At 36.9% G+C, this 18,753-nt stretch overlaps 1 protein-coding gene across 3 annotated transcripts in view; it reads right to left on the bottom strand.

Moving 5' to 3' along the window:
* Positions 1-18,753, bottom strand: part of Olfm3 (olfactomedin 3) — a 44,085-nt gene that overhangs the window by 11,327 nt on the left and 14,005 nt on the right. For all 3 annotated transcript variants that reach the window (XM_059264982.1, XM_059264984.1, XM_059264983.1), the window contains 2 exons: positions 15,130-15,285; positions 10,220-10,439 (listed from right to left, as the gene is read on the bottom strand). In XM_059264982.1, coding sequence (XP_059120965.1) covers positions 10,220-10,439; positions 15,130-15,285 — 376 coding nt within the window. The remainder of the gene's footprint in view (positions 1-10,219; positions 10,440-15,129; positions 15,286-18,753) is intronic.

Below are 18,753 nucleotides of genomic sequence, written 5' to 3'. Positions count from 1 at the left end.
GTATAAAGCAACGATTGAGACAAAGGAAATTGGCTTTATGTGGATGTCTGATTTTAAGGGTAAAGTTGATAGAAACAAACTTTAGTTTAGATGTGAAGATGAAAAACCAAAATAAATTAAGAATGTTTTCATGTGTAACATGAAAATATGTGACTTGCTCAGTTGAGCTGACTTTAGTACCATCTACTCAGATAAAGTGACAGGGAGGGAGATGAAGAAGAGGAAAAAAAAAGAACATCAGGATTCCAGTGAAGGTAATTTCAAGCTGTGCATGATTTGACATAGTATCTGTGGAGAAAGTATATACATGAAGGAAGCAGATGCCCCTGTGAGAAATAGTTTTGGCATTTCTGAGTATGGTGATAATAGTGAATGTCTGAAGATGTATTTGCTTCATGGGGGACATACACAATGAAAACTATGCTCAGTAGAACTCTATAAGTAAGCATCTAGGGTGCCCAGCAGAGGAGTTCTGGAAGAGCCTGTCAATAAGATGGAAAAAATGTATAGTGTTATGAACTCCCAGTTATGGGAGTAGCTTTTTCTTACAAACTTCTTGCCTTCAGAAACTGAACTTTGGCCCAATCTTGCAACTGAGTTAATAATATGCTTTGAGACTTTTAAAACTGTGTAGTCAATTTGTTTTCCTAGTGTGTATTTAGACTGTTTAAATTGTCTTTAAATAATTCATATAAACAAACTTACTATGTCTTGGACTTCCCATTCATAAGTTTTCAAGCTAAGCTAAATGTATAGCTGAAGTCTTATATTATGAACTCTTCCATGCCCTGGCCCAGAATTGTGTGTGTGTGTGTGTGTGTGTGTGTGTGTGTGTGTGTGCGCGCGCGCGCGCGTGCGTCTGTGTGTCTGTGTATGTGCTGTGCTATTCATTTGCTGAAAGCAGCCATGAAGTTGAAAGCAACCTAGAAAAGAAATACCAACTATAAATGCTTAAAATGCATATGGATATGGTTTGGTAACACCTACTTGCAGTTTTGAGTGCTTTTTTTGGGTCAGTAAAGTAAAGATTTTCCCTATAAACGTCGCTAAAAATAATTCAAACAAGAGATTTCTCATCCCATTCCTATACCATACTTTCTATACTGTTCATTCAGTATAGGGCAAAGCCCCCTTGTTTGGGACAGATGGAAGACCAATGGAAAGACGAGAAGAATTCAAAGTTGGGTTCACTGTTGGTCTAAATTATCCCAAGAGGATGAATCTTTTTCTTTAACAAGGCACCACTAGACCAAGCAAAAAGTTCTTCAGAATACTGGAACTATTCTGTGGAAAATACCATCCTGATGGTTAACAAGACACTTTCGAAAAAATATCAAAAGTAATTAGTGGAAAGAAATCATTAATGATCATAAAACTTACATAGAAAGTGATGAATCATAACTTGGATGGGAGTTTATAGTGAAAAACACTATAAACCAAATGGCAGCAATAGATGTTCCTTTTTAGGAAAAAGAGGGAGGGATAGAGTGGCAAGAAAACATGAAGTCACAAGAATTATGTTTCTGTTGTCATTTAGGAAAGTCAGATGTATATCTAGGGGCCATGTGGCAGATAGGGAGTAACGGATGTTGTAAAAGATTATAATGAAATAAAAGAAGTCCACAAGTAGATAATCAAATTTACTTAGTATTTATGAGTAAACATGTCTTCACTTACCTTTAATGTATACATGCATTAATTAAAACCAAATAAAGACATAAAGCCTCTCCCTATGTACTTAGGACACCAAGGCACACAGTATCAAGTCTGGTCTCTTATACAGGTCACATGCTTAAATCATTGTATAATGGCAGATAGTGCACTTACTTTCTGGAATGGACTTTCTTCATTATAAAATTTGAGTTCTAATGTTTGAGGTTTTGTTATTTTAGGGGTCAAGAGGGCATTGAATTTATTGAGGATCAAGAAGCTTTTATATATTGATGAGGAGAATGTGGTATCTGTGGTCATGAATCATCCAACAAACAAAAAAATAAGTAAATAAGTTACCACTGTGGCCATGCTATAGTCCCCATCATGCTGTTAGCATCAGATAGATATCCCCAGGAAGCTAACAACAATGAAAAACTCTTTGTGTTGATTTCTTTCCAGGAGAAATTTCCTTTAAATTGGTCATTGTTTTCCTAAGTGAAAATTTATCTTGTCAAATGAAATCAGTAGAATTTAATCAGCACATATTTATGAAACCGGCTGCTTTCCCAGTTAAATTTTGGGGGCTTTGGTATCAAGAAAACATAGGCATCTTCACATTCTAAAGGAGCAGAAACATTAAAAAACCAAACAAACAATAACACTCATCTTTGTTTCGTGACTTCTGCAAACTAGCTTTTGTTCAAATGAATCACCGTCTTTCTTATTTTACTCTCACTTTCCGGAGGAAAAAGGAAGCTAGTCAGGAAAGATAATTTCCCCAAATGCCAGTGAGACAAATGTTCCCACAAAGGTGCATGGCCACAAAAGAGGGGTGAAGTCTTGCCTCACTGATTTTCCCTGCTACTCTCCTCTGTCTTCAGCGAGACCCATGAAAGTATCAGCATTGATAACATTCTGCATATTCAGAAAATATACTGATTAGGTTATTGAGGAAAGTGGCCATTATATTTCTCTGATGACTTTTATGCATTCCTTTTCTATTGTCAGTTACCACCCATCATTAACAATCATTTGTTGAGGAAAAGGTACCATTTAGGATGCAGCATGAAGAAGTTGTTTGGATCATTGATGCATAACACACATCTGTCCTCTTTTCTTATTTCTTTAGCATATGAAACTGCTTACTAAGCTTTGTCTAATAGCTTCTAGCTTTGAATCCTTAGGCCAAACTCATTCATATAATTTAGATAGGGCATGGAATATATCTACAGACAGAAAATTATGTCTTTCTTATTAAGGCCAATGGAGAACTCCTGTAAAAAGAAATATGTATGATTTGATTTTTACAGTCTATTAAAACTCCTATAAAATTTATATCTACCATACTTTGGGAGCCCGATAAAGTCTATTTATATTATTTAAATTTTATCTTTATGTCTAGTCCTGTCAACTATGCTGCTAGGGGACAAGATTGAGATATCAACTCTGAGCTTTTGTTGGGTATAACATCAATTACATGTGCGTCTAATAACTCATATTTTCTCAGGAAACACAATTTTACTTTCTTAGTCATATAAGAAATTACCTCAACTCTTCCATTTACATTTTCTAATATAAACTTGAATTAGGAATATAACTTAAAGGAGAAAGCTATTTAAACTTAAAACTAAATGGACAGTACTGTAATGAAATCCCTAATAATTTAGAAATTTGTGTTTTCTTCTGGGAATATAGTTGTTTCCTTAAGAGATTTAGATATAGATATACTTTAAGAGCATATAAACATATTGAAGATTAATGATAATCAATTTATAGTAAAGTTGATTGATTAGAGAAAACCATGGCTAAAGTAATTTCAGTCCAAAAGTTCTAGAAGAAATAGCCTCAAATGTATGGAGTGAGGAGACTGTACCATTTTATGATATACCTTAAAACTTTAGGTATGTGTGTGTCATAGTCTAGCAAATGACTTCAAATGACTTACTAGGGATTATTTTAATTTAATCTAGAGACATATTCTCAAAAATAGTCCACAGATTTCTGATTAAAATCTCAATTTTCCACACCAGGGAGCCAGAGTTTAACTTCTCTTCTTTAATTACATATTCTTTTTTTATATTTTTTTAAATTTTATAATTTAATTTAATTTTACATATCAGCCATGGATTCCCTTGTCCTCCCCCCCTCCTGTCCCCCCTTCTCCCCAGCCCACCCCACATTCCCATCTCCTCAAGGGCAAGGACTTCCCTGGGGATTAAGCTCAACCTGGTAGATTCAGTCTAGGCAGGTCCATTCCCCTCTTCCCAGGCTGAGCTAAGTGTCCCTGCATTGGACCCAGGTTCCAAACAGCCAGCTCATGCACTGAGGACAGGTCCCGGTCCCACTGCCTGGATGCCTCCCAAACAGGTCAAGCTAATCAACTGTCTCACTTATCCAGAAGGCCTATCCAGTTGGGGACTCCTCAGCTTTTGGTTCATAGTTCATGTGTTTCCATTCGTTTTGCTATTTGTCCCTGTGCTTTTTCCAATCTTGGTCTCAACAATTCTCGCTCATACAAACCCTCCTCTTTCTCGCCAATTTGACTCCTGGAGCTCCACCTGGGGCCTGGCCGTAGATCTCTTCATCTGGTTCCCTCAATCATATTCTATGAGATTTTTGGTGTCTATAGACCTATACTATCACATATTTTCCAATGAAATACTGAACTTTCTGTTGTGGAAAGAACATAACAACACAATACAAAAACAGGTGAGAACTAATGCTATGCTTTTGTATCTGCCTCTCTTCAAAAGCTTTCTGGCTTGGGAAAGACACATACATAACACACACACACACACACACACACACACACACACACACTGCACACATGTATGCACACACACACGACACATACACTCATGTATATACATTATACACACACATTTGTTACATGAGTGAAAAGCAAATTATTTTAAAAATAAAATTCTCTCTTCAAGCATTTGTAGAAACTAGATTTCCTACTGTGTTTGAGATATGTCGTGAATGTCTCCAAGTCTAAACACAATACAAAGCAAGCCAAGGGCAGTCCTTTCAATGCAGGAACAGCGTCCCTCCAGCCCCCTGCCAGATAAAGGTACAAACACACACACACACACACACACACACACACACACACACACACACACACACACCACAAATCAATGAATTTTTTCTTTTAAATGTATGGATAAGCTTAGTGCCCTGGGGGAGTGAAGAAATGGTTGAGGGAACCATGCCATGGGAATGCACACTCTTGCAGGCGCAAGTAAGTAAGGCTGCTCAGAAGAGCTGGTGTCTGTGTGCACAATTAAGAGTGTTAGGGTTTCAGCAGTTAAGTAGGAAGAGTGTTTCAGGGGAAAATAAAGACATTCAATGCCCGGGAAGGTTAAAATATACAATAGAGGGGAAATGAAAGATGAGAATGTTCAAAGCTTGGGACAGAAGAAGGGTGCATGCTGAGGTCTTAGAAGAGGAGGGGAATCGTGTAGTATCCATGTCACTGACATACAACATGCAGAAGTGTCTGGATTCAGTTTTTAAGGTAAATGCCTCACATATAACTGTAACATGCCCCAATTTGTGCTTAGAAAAAATTAGAATAAATACAGAGAGCAATGGAGAAGGTCTTTCTTCAGTTAATCCAAGTGGTAAAGGGGGTACTCATTGCAGTTTCCAATTGAAACATGGTGAATGAAGTTCTAGACTTGGGGGGTGAAAATGAGGATGCAGAGAATAACAGTTTGGAGAAAAGTGTAAAGGAGGAGTAAGAAGATGTGCTGACTGTGTGGGAGACGTGAGCTTCAGGGGCTAATGAACAAATGACTGTCTCTCACACTTCCTTCTGGGCCACAACAATAGGATGGATGGATGGTAGTTACAATTATTAAATTATATTTCCTGAGCTACCTAAACAATGTCTCTAATGTGAAAAGTAATTTTACAAAAGGAGTAAATATAAATAAGTATCTGCCTTGGGCATATATTTAAATGTATATACACAGTTATAAAATTTATCCTTTCAATGACGGTTTCATTATGTGATATGTGGAAAACACCATTACTTCCTTGAACGAGATGTTCTTTCTCCTGTAATTTATGTTAACATTAAATAGTAAAGTTGTTTTAGGGTAAAAAAAGATATCATATGTGGGAAAGAAATCTGATTTTAAAATAAGAAGGATTTAGGCTTAAAGTTGTTATAACCTTTATAATCTATGGAAGTTTATTTTTTTTTTGTGAGTTTCCTTAAGTCATCAGTGCTAATGTGTAGCACAGAGTTCTTTGAGGGATTAAAACAAATATGTAAAGCAGCTGGCATACTGCCTTTCAAGCAGTAGGCACCCAATCTTGTGGCAATTACCTATTTATGTGCTTGCTGTTCTTGCTGAAAGATGAGCTTGTTTACCTCAGGGAGATGGTCTTTTACACTTCTTGGCTCCTCAAATACCCAACAAAGTGCCAGCACATATCATGGTGTCAAAAATATTTGTTGAATATACAAACATATCTACAGGCACATAGAAAATTTGGTTTCCATTGTAAGAAACAAATTCTCCATAAAATATAGTAAGAGAGGTCTCATCACCTTGACCTCAAATGGCTGTTTTAGTAAAAAGATGTATCCCCCTGTTTCACTAGAGGGCACCAAATCATTGCCCTAAAAATAGAAGAAGCAAGAGGGAATAGAGTGGAGTAGGGTAGGGATGGGGGCAAGCCTGGTTATTATCTCCATCAAATATCTGTTGGTGATCTCAGGGGGTGTGTAAGAGGTTTTAACCACGCTTTCTCAGGCAAGTTTTCACAAGCATATAATTATATTCTGCATGTCGTGAAATCTGATACGATTTAATTAAGCGCAGGGGACTTTATTCTATTCAGTCTCTCAGAGGAGAAAGTGGAATACTTTTGAAAAAGCATCATTGTACTTCACTCAGGCCACGAGGGTGCATTGCTGTGGGAGTTTTGTCTGGTTTCTACTCACTGCAAACCTTTAATTTTTTCATTGAAATAAACAGAATATTGCCTTTGTAGCCTGCAGGACTTGTGATTCCCTGGGGGCCTTGTTTACTGTTTGGGAGGGTCCTTGAAGACAGGGAAGCTGGTTTAATTTTCAATCTTCAGATTTATGTGCTGTGCCCTCTGACATTTTACTTAAAACTAACTCCACTGGGGAAGAAAATTGAGGGAAATGCACTCACAATTGTTGCAGTTTTATTCTCACTTCCCAGTTCATTTCTACCCTCTGCTAATCAGCTGTGTGCTGAGAGGCTTCTGTCAAGAGTGAAGATGCTCGTCATGAATGAGCCTTCTTACTCATTAGACTAGATTGCAATCCCCCTCTTGCCATCTCTGTCTCTGTGTCTGTGTCTGTCTCTGTCTCTCTCTGTGTGTATGTGTGTGTGTGTGAGTGTGTGTGTGTGTGTCTTTCTGAGCATTGTAGCAAGTTGATTTTTCGATTCTTTGAAATGTTGACCCCATGATATGTTCTCCTCTATTCTTTGTGATAATGGTCCTGTTGTTAATTAAGTACTGTCTTTCCTCCCTCCCAAGATTGTATGGTCTGATGCTTTGATATTCTGGTGCTTGGAAGGTAACAATGATTATGGAGTTGAAAGGATTCTCAGAGATGAGTTCATCCAACTTGTACCAATACCAAGAAATGTAGATACTAAGTCAAATGTATTTTAATCAAACCCTAGCCCAGTGACACCTTGAAATTTCATGCTTTAGTTTCTGTTTCTCTGTACACACACATACACAGACACACAACACACACACACACACACACACAATATGATACCCATTTTTATCCATCTATCATCCACCCATGTATGCATCTACCATGTATCTATATCTCTATTTCTCTATCTCTGTGTCTCTATCTATCTATGTATCTATGTATCTATCTATATATCGATGTATCTATGTATCTATGTATGTATGTATGTATGTATGTATGTATCTATCTATCTATCTACTATCTATCTATTATCTATTTATTTATTATCTATCTATCATCTATCCATCCATCATGTATCATCTGTCATGTATATTCACCTTCCATCTACAATTTAGATTCTCTATTTAAAACTTCTTCTCTGTTCAGTGATGCTTACTAAGTGGCTAATTGATCTAAATAGTGGGAAGGACAAAAATCACATTTTTTTTTTTTAGACAAAACCCACTAGTCATTATGCTAAGTGACTAGGAGACAATGATTCCTGACAATTGAAAAGAGTTCATGAAATAGTACAACTACAGCTTACTCTTTATTTTCATGGATTTCATATTTTTAAGTTCAACCAACCAGGAATAAAAAGTATTTGGAAAATGATTTCATCTGTAGTAAGCATGTACAGACTAATTTTCTTGTCATTTCTACCTAAACCATGTTTACTCGATATTTGGACTGGATTGGGTTTTATAAGGAATCTAGAAATTACATAAAACATATGAGATGGCATTCATAGGTATTGTTAAGTACCATACTGCTTTATACAAAGGGACTTAACAACTGTAAATTTGGGTATTTGTGAGGCTCTGAACCAGTTCCTCACAGCTACTAAGGCACTGCTGAGTTTTCTATGTTTTATAGCTACATCTCAGTTAAAGCAATGAGCAACTATCTTATTAAGAGAAATGAGTACAGATGTTATTGTTTGATACTTTTAATCTATTGACTGTTAGAGTACGTGTATCAGAATAGTTAAATTCAACATATAAATTGTTCTGGGTTTGAGTCCCAGGACTGAAAACTAAATAAATGAACACAAATGAAAGATAAGAAACATTAGTTAGTGAAACTTATTTGTTGCATTCTTTCAGACCTTGTGGTCTATGAAGGAAATGAATAAAATGATTCATGATAGTAAATAACATATATATGATATATGGTTATATATGTAATCATATGTATATATATCAGATATAATTAATATATTATATCAAGTTTTTATGTCTAAGGACACCACGAAAAAGTGTACATATTTCAAAAATAATGCAATAAGGGGGAACTTTTGACCATATAGATTAACATTATTTCACTTAAGTATAATTGCCAGTATTGGAAGAAGACAAGTGTAGTGAGCTATATATGGATTGATTTTTAAAAATAGAATCCGGAATTACTCACTTGTAGTAGGCTATTTTTATCTACCTACCTATTTCAGTAATATCAGAGAGTGCTCAGTAAACTAATTCCTAAAATTGAGTGAATCATGATTTCTGTGTTAATTGCTCAAAAACACAATTGACATACTTCAAGATGCAAAGCTTTATTAACTCAATGTGTCACCCAGACTATTCTTCTTGGGGGAATGGATGAAATTGTGTGAGAGAGAAAGAAATGGCATATGGTTGGATGAGCAGGGAGGATGAGAGGATCAGGGAGGAGTTGAGAGACGAGAAAAGTGTGTTCACAATATGTAGCAAACATAATATTCAACTAAAAGAAGAAATGAAGATTTCCATGCATTTTTGTGTAGCCTTTGAATTCACTTTATTTCTTGTGAATTAATCTTGTGCGATTTTCTTTGGAAATTGGTATAACTATAGTGGGGCCTCTGATGTGGGAATTCCTCTCTTTTTTTAAAAAAAAATTTTTATTTTGCAATACAATTCAGTTCTACATATCAGCCACAGATTCCTTTGTTCTCCCCCTCCCGCCCCCCTCACCTTCCCCCCAGCCCGCCCCCCATTCCAATCTCCTCCAGGGCAAAGCCTTCCCCACAGACTGAGATCAGGCCCTCTGAGTGGGTGAGACAGTTGATTGGCCTGATCTGTTTGGGAGGCATCCAGGCAGTGGCACCGGGTGCTGTGCTCATTGCATGAGTCGGCTGTTTGAAACCTGGGCCCTATGCAGGGTCCCTTGGCTCGGCCTGGGAGGAGGGGACTGGACCTACCTGGAATTCCTCTCTTAATTGTTTCTAATTTTGGTGATTGTGGTAACTTTCACATAATGCAACATTTTGCATTTTTGTTCTTTTTTTAATCATTTGAATTACATTTTAAATGGTGTCCAAATGGTTTTTGTAACAATTCAGATTTTATTTAAACATTTATGGATGCACTGAAGAGTGCTTTGCTACAAATAATCTATTTAAAGCATGCTACCCCTCTTGCCTTTTGACTATTCCAGAATAGATTTTTATTTTGTAGTTTTGAGAACACTTGTCTTTGAATTTACATCCTAATCATTTCACACACTGTCAACAACTAAAACAAACAAACAAACAAACAAACACCCCAAACCCAGAAAAACAAAACAGAACAAGAAAAAATGGAAGAAAGCTTTTCCTCCCCCAGCCAAGCAAATATGGCCATCTCATGTTTAGAAAAAGGAACCTTCTATCCAGTACTGTAGCTAACACAGCTGCTTATATTCAGCAGAGTAGTTATCTGAAGGCACAGAGCCTTGACATTGCAGAACCCTAAACAAGAGTTCTCAGTCATGCTTAATTGACTAAGGGACACTTGGTCCAGTAACTCTGGCCTGACTCAGTATCACTCTGAATTCCTTCAGTGTGAGGACTCAGTCTTCCTGGAAACTGAGTCTCATGACTTTAGCAACTGAATGACCTCTACTCACTTAGCTTTTTCATGCAGTCTCGCAGCCTGGTTTCCAAACTGAGAACCCGTTGGTGGAGCTCTTCGTAGTCATAGGCACCGATTTCCTCCTGAATCCCAGTGAGGACTGAGGACAGGTTCCGAATTTCCTCCTTGAACTGTGTGATGAGCTTTGCATCTGTTTTGTACTGCTCCAAAACTGGGATCAGGGGCAGTAGCTCATCCATTTTCTCTTTCAGTTCCTGTGGAAAGCAGCAGAATGTTTCCAAGAGTCATTTAAAACAGGAAAAAGCATCTACGTTCATTGCATATGACATGTAAAGGAGTTCATTGAAACAGCTTCAGATTTCTTCATTGATTTTTTTTTTTTTGGTTGAAGTTAGGTAGGCTTTGATAATGCAACTGGCCATGTGGTCGTTAGTAATAAATTTGCCTATCTCAGCTTATTAACACAGTGACCTCTCTTTAAGAAGATACATGCTTCAATATAAAATAAATCGATCCTTATCATAATTAGAAAAACCTTCCTGTCATAGCAATTATGGCCTTTTGTATTATCTTACTTTCTGCTAGTTTTTATGAAGTGAGTAATACATCATCTATTTTGGAAACAGAGACATGATTCCTTTTTCCAATGATGTATTGAATGGTGGTAATGGAAAGAGATCAAACATCCTACAAGAAGCTAGTGAAAATGAATTACCCAACCATTGAATATTCATGCCATAGAATTGCATAATGAAAAAAATTCAATTCTAGATCAGCCTTTTCCTTGAACTTAAGACTGTTTCTAGCTATGGTCATGTACTTCTTTGTCTTTATTTGTGCTCAGGTGTTCCTTACCCTTTAGAATATCCATCTTAGGACAACTTCATCAGACAGTAAGTTCAACAACATGATAAATCATACTAAACTTCCCAAAGGTTGAGGAGATAAATACTGCTGTTTCCATTTTGAATTATTAGCCACCTTCTGTCTCCATTTGTCGTATAGCATAGATAATTTAGGTGTCATTACAGAAGGCAGAATTGCTTAGCCACCTATGTAGTGAATTAACTCCTTCAGGGAAGAAGGTACACAGATAATATTTAACAGTTGGGCCAGCTACACAGAGCTGTTCAACACTTAAACACTAATTTTTGTCAAGAGATCAAGCAGTGTATGTTGTCAATCAGTGTCCTCCATTCCTAGTCATCACAGGACTGGGTCACAACTGCACCTTTACCTGCAACTTCCGCACTTGCCACCCATACTTCTTCCCCTTTAACGTGGTAGCTGTGGACAACAAAAGTATTGCAGGAGCTTGACTCAACTCTGAATTTATTGCAGATGATATCATCTGTTGAAGGAGTTCCAAGCTTATGATCATTTAAGAATAACCCATAGGTGCTGTCAGAAGCCATACTGTACAATTATTTAAGGAACAGAAAATTGCATTTTTAAATTAAACTTAGGAAACTTTATTACTATAAATACATTCGAGTAGCAGAAGCTCATGTTGTTGCCCTGATTCATGGGTTTGTGTTTCTTGTGGGGAGATTTTTACGTATCCTATAAATCTGGGAATCTTTGAATGTGTCTCCATGTACATGTTGAATCGGAGGGATAAAGAATCTTAGTAATGAGGAAGATTCATAACTATTGCAGTCAAAAGGCAGAACTGCAGATTGTTGCTCATTTTAGGGCTCATTTTGAAATAAGCCTATTAGTTTAAGCATCTTTTGGTACCCCTAAAGGGAGACACAATTGTTTCATTAGAATTTTAACGATAAGAGCTCTGCTCATACCATTTGCTGCAAATTATAACAACAGCCACAGTGAAAGCTTTTTCATTCTACCAGTGGGTGTATTCAAAGGAGCAATCTGATATCAAAGTTTTGGAAGTATCTTTTCAGTGATGAATTACAAATTTTTTATTTTTTCAAAAATTGTTAGACTTTGGGCAATCAATTTTGAAACTTTGGACATTTATTAGAGGGATATATATATTTATAAAATAAAATTATACTATCATAGATCTGGCTTTGCTAATACCTTCTGGAATTTTATTTTCCACTGTGTAGCTCTGGCAATAATATCTTACCAACAACAATTGATCTTACTATGATGGCTAGCTTAGCTTTCCTCTTGAAAGATCACAGAAGAAAAAGTTGACAGTGTTTGTCATGAGATGAAAATTTTGCAGCAGAAGAGAGATTTTTATATAGTAATTTTCAGCTTAAACTTGGTTTTAGAATGTTCTACTTCTAGCCTATGTTATCTCTGTACCTAGAGGGAAATGTGATGCATGATGAAACTCAGTGAAGAAATGAGTTTCACAAGCATGTGTTGAACCTCTAATTATTCCTCGGATTTGAGTGCAGTGGGATGTGCTCATAAATGTGGGGATGTGGGCATGAGTATTGGTGTGCATATTGTATGTGTATATATGTATGTGTGTAGGCATGTGTGGGTATGCATGTTTGTAACTGTGCATGTGTATACATATGTGTGTGTGTGTGTGTGTGTGTGTGTGTGTGTACACATCACTTTGGAGGCCACATGTTGGTGTCAAGTGTCTTCCTCAGTCATACTCTGCTTATGTTTTGTTTTTTGTTTTTTGTTTTTTTTTGTTTTTTTTTTAAGATAGGTTCTCTCAATGGATCCAGGAGCTCACCTACTAGGTTAAATTAGCTAGCTAACAAGCTTTAAGATATGTCTATTTTTAATTTCCAATGCTGAGGAGACAGGTGTGCATCCCCCTAACTCTGCCACTTTTTCACATATGCTAGGGATCTGAAATCAAGTCCTTATTCTCATATTGCAAGTAATTCACCAACTGAGCCTAGTCTGCAGTCCCTATTACTCTAATTTTAATTCATAGAACTACTTTATCAGTTCAGATCTATAGATCTGGAGCTAGGCTTTGTCAACTTGAATCTTCAGTCAGATGCTAGAAAATTTACTCATAGTTTGTGTTTTAATTCATCCGCTAGGGTTAAAAATAGCAAAACAATGCTTTCCTCACAGGATTGGTATGATTGAATCAGTAAGTACACTAAAGTGCTCTGAACTTTGCTGTGAATATGTGTGTTCAGAAAAATGATTATTGTGATTACTGATATTTAGATTTCGGCATTTCCAGCATATCCTTGGATTACGTGAACTGTGAAAACCAAAACCATAATCACATGGTACTTCCTGAAAATTCAATAACATCATGGCTTTTGCTAAGCAAAAAACCTATATACTAGGACAAATATTTTTGGTTTCACTCAGCTTTCTTTCTTTGTTTCCTGCATCTACATCCCTGGTCCTGCTGACCCAGGGAAGATTACATGGTTCCTTGGTTCTACCAAGTCTTCAGTACTTTGTATCCTGACATGCAGCATGAGCTCCTGCCCTGTTGCTGCTGTCCTTTCTGGAATCATTTCTCTCTTCCACCTCAGTACTTTGTTAACAGCACAGCTCCAGGTTCACATTGTTACTTGTCCATCTGCTCTCTAATTCTGAGCATTGAAAGTGGATACTGGAACCCTGAGTTTCTAGATCTTCTCTGGAATTTAGTATCTGGGGAAAGGAGGTCACATCCAGCACGGTTTTCTTGAACACTGTCAAATCTCTAAAGCTTCAGTAGATCTTCAGTGAACAAATGAGCAGCTCTTCTCTTTGTGCTCTCAAATGATGCTCAGTCATCATTGGAGCCCATTCTAGTTCCCTATTACCTGTCTTTCATGGGAGGAGCTTGCGCTTCATTCCTCCAAGAAAGGCCTGGCCCTGCCTCACAGAGTGTATGTGCCCAGTGAATTCTGGTTGACCTGGATTCCTGATCTCAAACCTTGTCTTTCTCTCTGTTTACCATTTTCTCACATTTTTTGCTGTTATTCCACCTCAAAGTTTTAGTTCCTATAATCTTCAAGTGTGTCTTCTAGGACTTGCTCTAATCCCCCCCCCCCCCCCCCCCCCCCCCCGTCCCTCCTTTTCTGGTTTTGTTTAAGTCTCACTTCAGCTCAAATTACATAATTTAACCACTTCAACCTTCTCTCTTTTCAATATCCTCACCTTTCATATCTTCTTTTTCTTTGTTTGAAACTGATTATGTATTGATGTCTGTCACCTAAACCTCTGTGCTTAATTTCCCGAGGCTACAGGGAAAATTCCAAAACATGATGATTTTTACCACTTTAAAATATACCTGGCAAGGATCCTGTTTGTAACTAACTCTTTATGTCTCCAGTATGCTCAAAGTCCTTGACCACAGCTTGAATACAAGTCATTCTTTTTACACTAGGATTAAACCTCACTGTCTATTTGACAGAAGGGGGAAAAGATGCTACATATGAATAACCTTGATCATTTTGAAAACTCTGTACTATGCTTTTTTAAGACAGATAAATTATTTTAATAGAGGCTCAAGTGTCATTTTCAGAAGTTTTTTAAATAAGTGACTTTGTGCTATATCATTAATAAAGTCTGCATAGCATGCTTAACATATTTTTTTCCATTTTTAGTTTCTAGACAGTTGGCATTAAACCATTGCAATCTTAAAAAAGGAACTTGTTTGTGTAAACTTAGAAAACCATCGTTTTAAACATCCTTTTATCAATGGCATCATTGCTCCCTTTAAAAGTTTACAATTTGAAAAAGCTTTGATGACTTAATTATTAATATTCCTGGGGATATCCCTTTGTCCTAGATGGTAAATTGCCTGTAAATATACACTCAAAAACTCCACATACCTCAGGGTTGGGAGGCACCTTCTTTTTCTTTTAATAGTAGTTTTCTATGTGTTCCTGGCTACTAATGGTCACTTTTTACTGACAAGACTGTTGACTCCCCAGTGAGTCCTTAACTTTGTATGCATGCATGGGCTAAGGCATAGCAATTTCTAGCTGAGTGACATGCTAGCTGCCTACTGCGCTGAGTTGACAAGACTGCAGGACTCACACCTACCTGAAAATGCTTGGTCATTAGTGTCTTCCGATCATCTTCAATCTGCCGAAACTTGGCCTTCAGCCCTTTCATTTGGGTTTCCATTTTTAAGACATATTGAAAATCTCTCTGAGTTCTCAAGTTTAAGACTTCTATAGACTGGGACATATTCTGTACCTGTCAAATGAAGCCATTGGTTGTATATTATTCTCTGTTTATGGATACATGCAATCTCTACTAAAGTATCACAATGTTATTAGCATGAAGAACAGAAGTACCAAATCTATGAATGCATGTCTGCTTGTCACATTTTCAAGGTTACTTTCAATAGGCATTCAAAGAATCCAGCTAAAGGAAGTTATACCTATGCATGTTATAAAAATTGGACATCCATCATTAGAAATGGCCACAAAAGCAAGAAGATAATAGATTAGAAAAAATAAAATAAAATTAATTTCATTCCAAGGCCTCATAAGGTTATAATGCCCCAAGGTGATGCATGTTGAGATAAAATGTGTTTGTAAATGCTGTTTCTTACATCTGAAATGTCAGAGGGATTTAGCAACAGTGTATGGTGCTGTGGGATGTTTTTCTGTGTGTTGTGAATACGTGTTGCTCTGATTGGTTGATAAATAAGTTGCATTGTCCTATGGCAGGGCAGGATGGAGATAGGCAGGAAGACCCAAGAGAGATAGTGAAAAGAGAAAGGAGAGACAGGAGAGATGCCAGCTGCTGCCAGGAGAAGCAAGATGTAAAAGTACCAGTAAGTCATGGTTACGTGGCAACTTATAGATTAATAGAAATGGGTCAAATTATAAGAGCTAGCTAGCAAGAAGCATACCATAGGTCATGCAATTGGTAATTAATATTAAGCCTCTGAATGATTATTTTATAAGCAGCTGTTGGACTTTGGGGACGGGCGAGACCGGAGAAAACTTCTGGCTACAGTATGGTAGTGACACCTCCTACAGAGGAAGCTTCTGGCTATACAGTATGGTAGTGACATCTCCAACAGAGTTAGAGTTTAACCATTTTGAAGCAGAAGAATAAGGAAGAGAGTGAGATGGAGACTTCATAAAGGACGAACAAAAGTATATAAAAGAAACCACTTGGCAGAGAGAAAGGCTAGGAGTCCTCATTCTTCACCACTCAATTCCACCATCCCAGCAGGTACAGTGCATCCTCAGACTGTCTGAAGCTGGTCTATTGTTTATTATAATGCTAGCATACATCTCAGGGTGGAGCTTTAAAATGCTAAGGCCACACAATGCATGAACTATTTTGCAGAGCTGAGAGCAACAGAATATGTGTAAGAAATCCTATACAGGTGCAAATGAGCCCCAAATGCAAACGACTCCAAAAAGCCCAGGGTGTGTGACATAAAAGCCTGTATCCTTTGTTCATTGAGACACAGAGCTACATAACTCCCTCTCTTTCCTCCAACCCACATCCTCCCTTGAAAACACATCTTTACCTAACTATGTTCTGCCACCACTGTATCTCTGTGCCCCTCCTCAGTTTTTTTTTTTCTTTAATTGTAGAACACAGGAACCTGGATTCCCTCCAGAAGAGCTCACTGAACACTGATATCAACTCATACTGATTTCACTGCAGTTACATCATGATGGTTGTTTAAAGTATTCTGAAGGGTAACACTGAGTTAGCCAGGACAAATGCTGGCAGTGTTAGAACACCTACTAAGTTGCATAGCATATGTTTGAGGGACTTGGGAAATGGCAAAAACATAACATGCCTCATAGATAGGCAGAAACACATGTTAAGCTGATGGCACTGGCCCAGGTTCATTGAGCCCCAGGCTATTTAGAAGTAGAAAATAGGTGACCTAGAAAGAGTGCAAAAAAAAAAAGAAAGAAAAACTGCTCTAATTTCTGTGATAACAAAAACCTGAAAACAAAGGGAAGCCTCTAATAGAGGGAAGAATTTGAATGAAGAATAGTATGAGGATAAATTATTCTAGACTAAGATGGATCTCTACACCTCTGGTATCTCAGTACTCTTTTCAAAGCAACAATTTTGTCAGAAATCAGCATTCCAGAACTATTCCAAAGACACTCAATTAGTCTGCATATTTATCAAAATTCCCAAGTGAGTCCTACAGCTGACTTTTAAAGCTTGAGAATCACTGTTCATCTAGGCAGGGTTTCTAAAAGAGATAAATGTAACATGGGTTCAGAATTCAATCTTTTATCATAAATCAGATACAGCCACACATGCAAAAGATAATATAATCTATTAAGAGAAAATCATGAAGAAATGCACATAGAAGAATTAGAAAAATAATTAGATGTTAATATTAAATTTCTGAAAGAGGAAAGCTCTATGAACACACATGTATGTATATGGTGTATATGTATAAATCCATTTTGATTAAATGATATTTTTGGTTGCGTAAGTTAATGCACCAAGGAATAAGCACAAAAAGGTGATATGATTGCAATTATTTCTTTGTTTTAGAGATGTGAATGTTTCCATTTGTTTTTAAGTAAATGTGTATTGCTTAATAATTAGTAAAGGCTAGTTTCACTGAAAAAATAGTGAACTATGGTTTGTTCAGAGGTAGACTTCTTTCATCGGGTAAAGTTACAAAGTTTAATGTACATACCAGTTAGCTATAAAGAGACCCTAGTTGATGCATTGCTCATAGCTGTCGTTTTTAGAAAAGCCAGTGAGTTCTCGTGCCCTGGCTTGCCTCCGTTCTTTACCTCTTGTAAGACAAGTCAATTTTCTTTTTTTCCTTTTCTCTTTTGTCTTGATCCCTAATTCTCCCCATGTCCATCCTGTTTCCAGCATGTCACAGTTCGGCTTACATTAAAAGTAATTTTGCAATGTGTGCTTGGACAATGTCAGCAGAGGGCCCTTGGTCTGTGATCCTCCTCAGAGGCTGCATCTTACATCTTTTACTTTCAAGATGTTACTCAGAACCAGACACAGAATAAGCACTCAATAAGTATTTCCTAAGTAAAATCATCTTGGGTTTCAAATAGTATAATGGCAATTAGGATCTTGCTATTTTAGGGAGAGTTTTTCTCTTCCTATAACTGTCAGAGACTGTAGTATATAACTATAAATATTTTTAAATTTGAAATTATTATTATATTTGCAGTGCTTCATATAAAAATTTTTAGTGCAATACAAAATTAGAGATGACATTAAACTCATGGACACTTCATCATAGATAAAATCATTGCTTTCAAGTAATTTTCTAACCTCATTAGAGTTAAGCATGAATAAAGAAAAGCATTTGCATTAAAGTAGCTGGCTACCTATTTAAAATGTAACAGACTGTAAAGATACCTGTCATTAGCATGGGTGATATCCTCCTAAGAATTTTCTGTACCTAGTCATATTCTACACAATTAGAAGATTAGGGGCAAGAGGAAATATTCTGAATAGAGTTAGAGTAGTGTCCCTTATTTTATGTGCTACTCTCACTTCTCATTTAAATTTTCACCTTAATTTGTGGTATGGGAAAATACTTTGAGAGAATTTTTGATGAGAATTTTTATACAGCCTTGAATAATTGTAGGACTATGTCTGAGGTATAGGACAGCATTCAAAGTGTTGGAATGGGCAGGATTTGACTCTGAGTTGCCTTTAGCTCTTCCTAGGAAGAGCTTACTCCTG

The sequence above is a fragment of the Peromyscus eremicus genome, chromosome 6 (genome assembly GCF_949786415.1).
Source record: "Peromyscus eremicus chromosome 6, PerEre_H2_v1, whole genome shotgun sequence".
Lineage (NCBI taxonomy): Eukaryota > Metazoa > Chordata > Mammalia > Rodentia > Cricetidae > Peromyscus > Peromyscus eremicus.
This window is presented reverse-complemented; position numbering and strand designations above follow the sequence as displayed.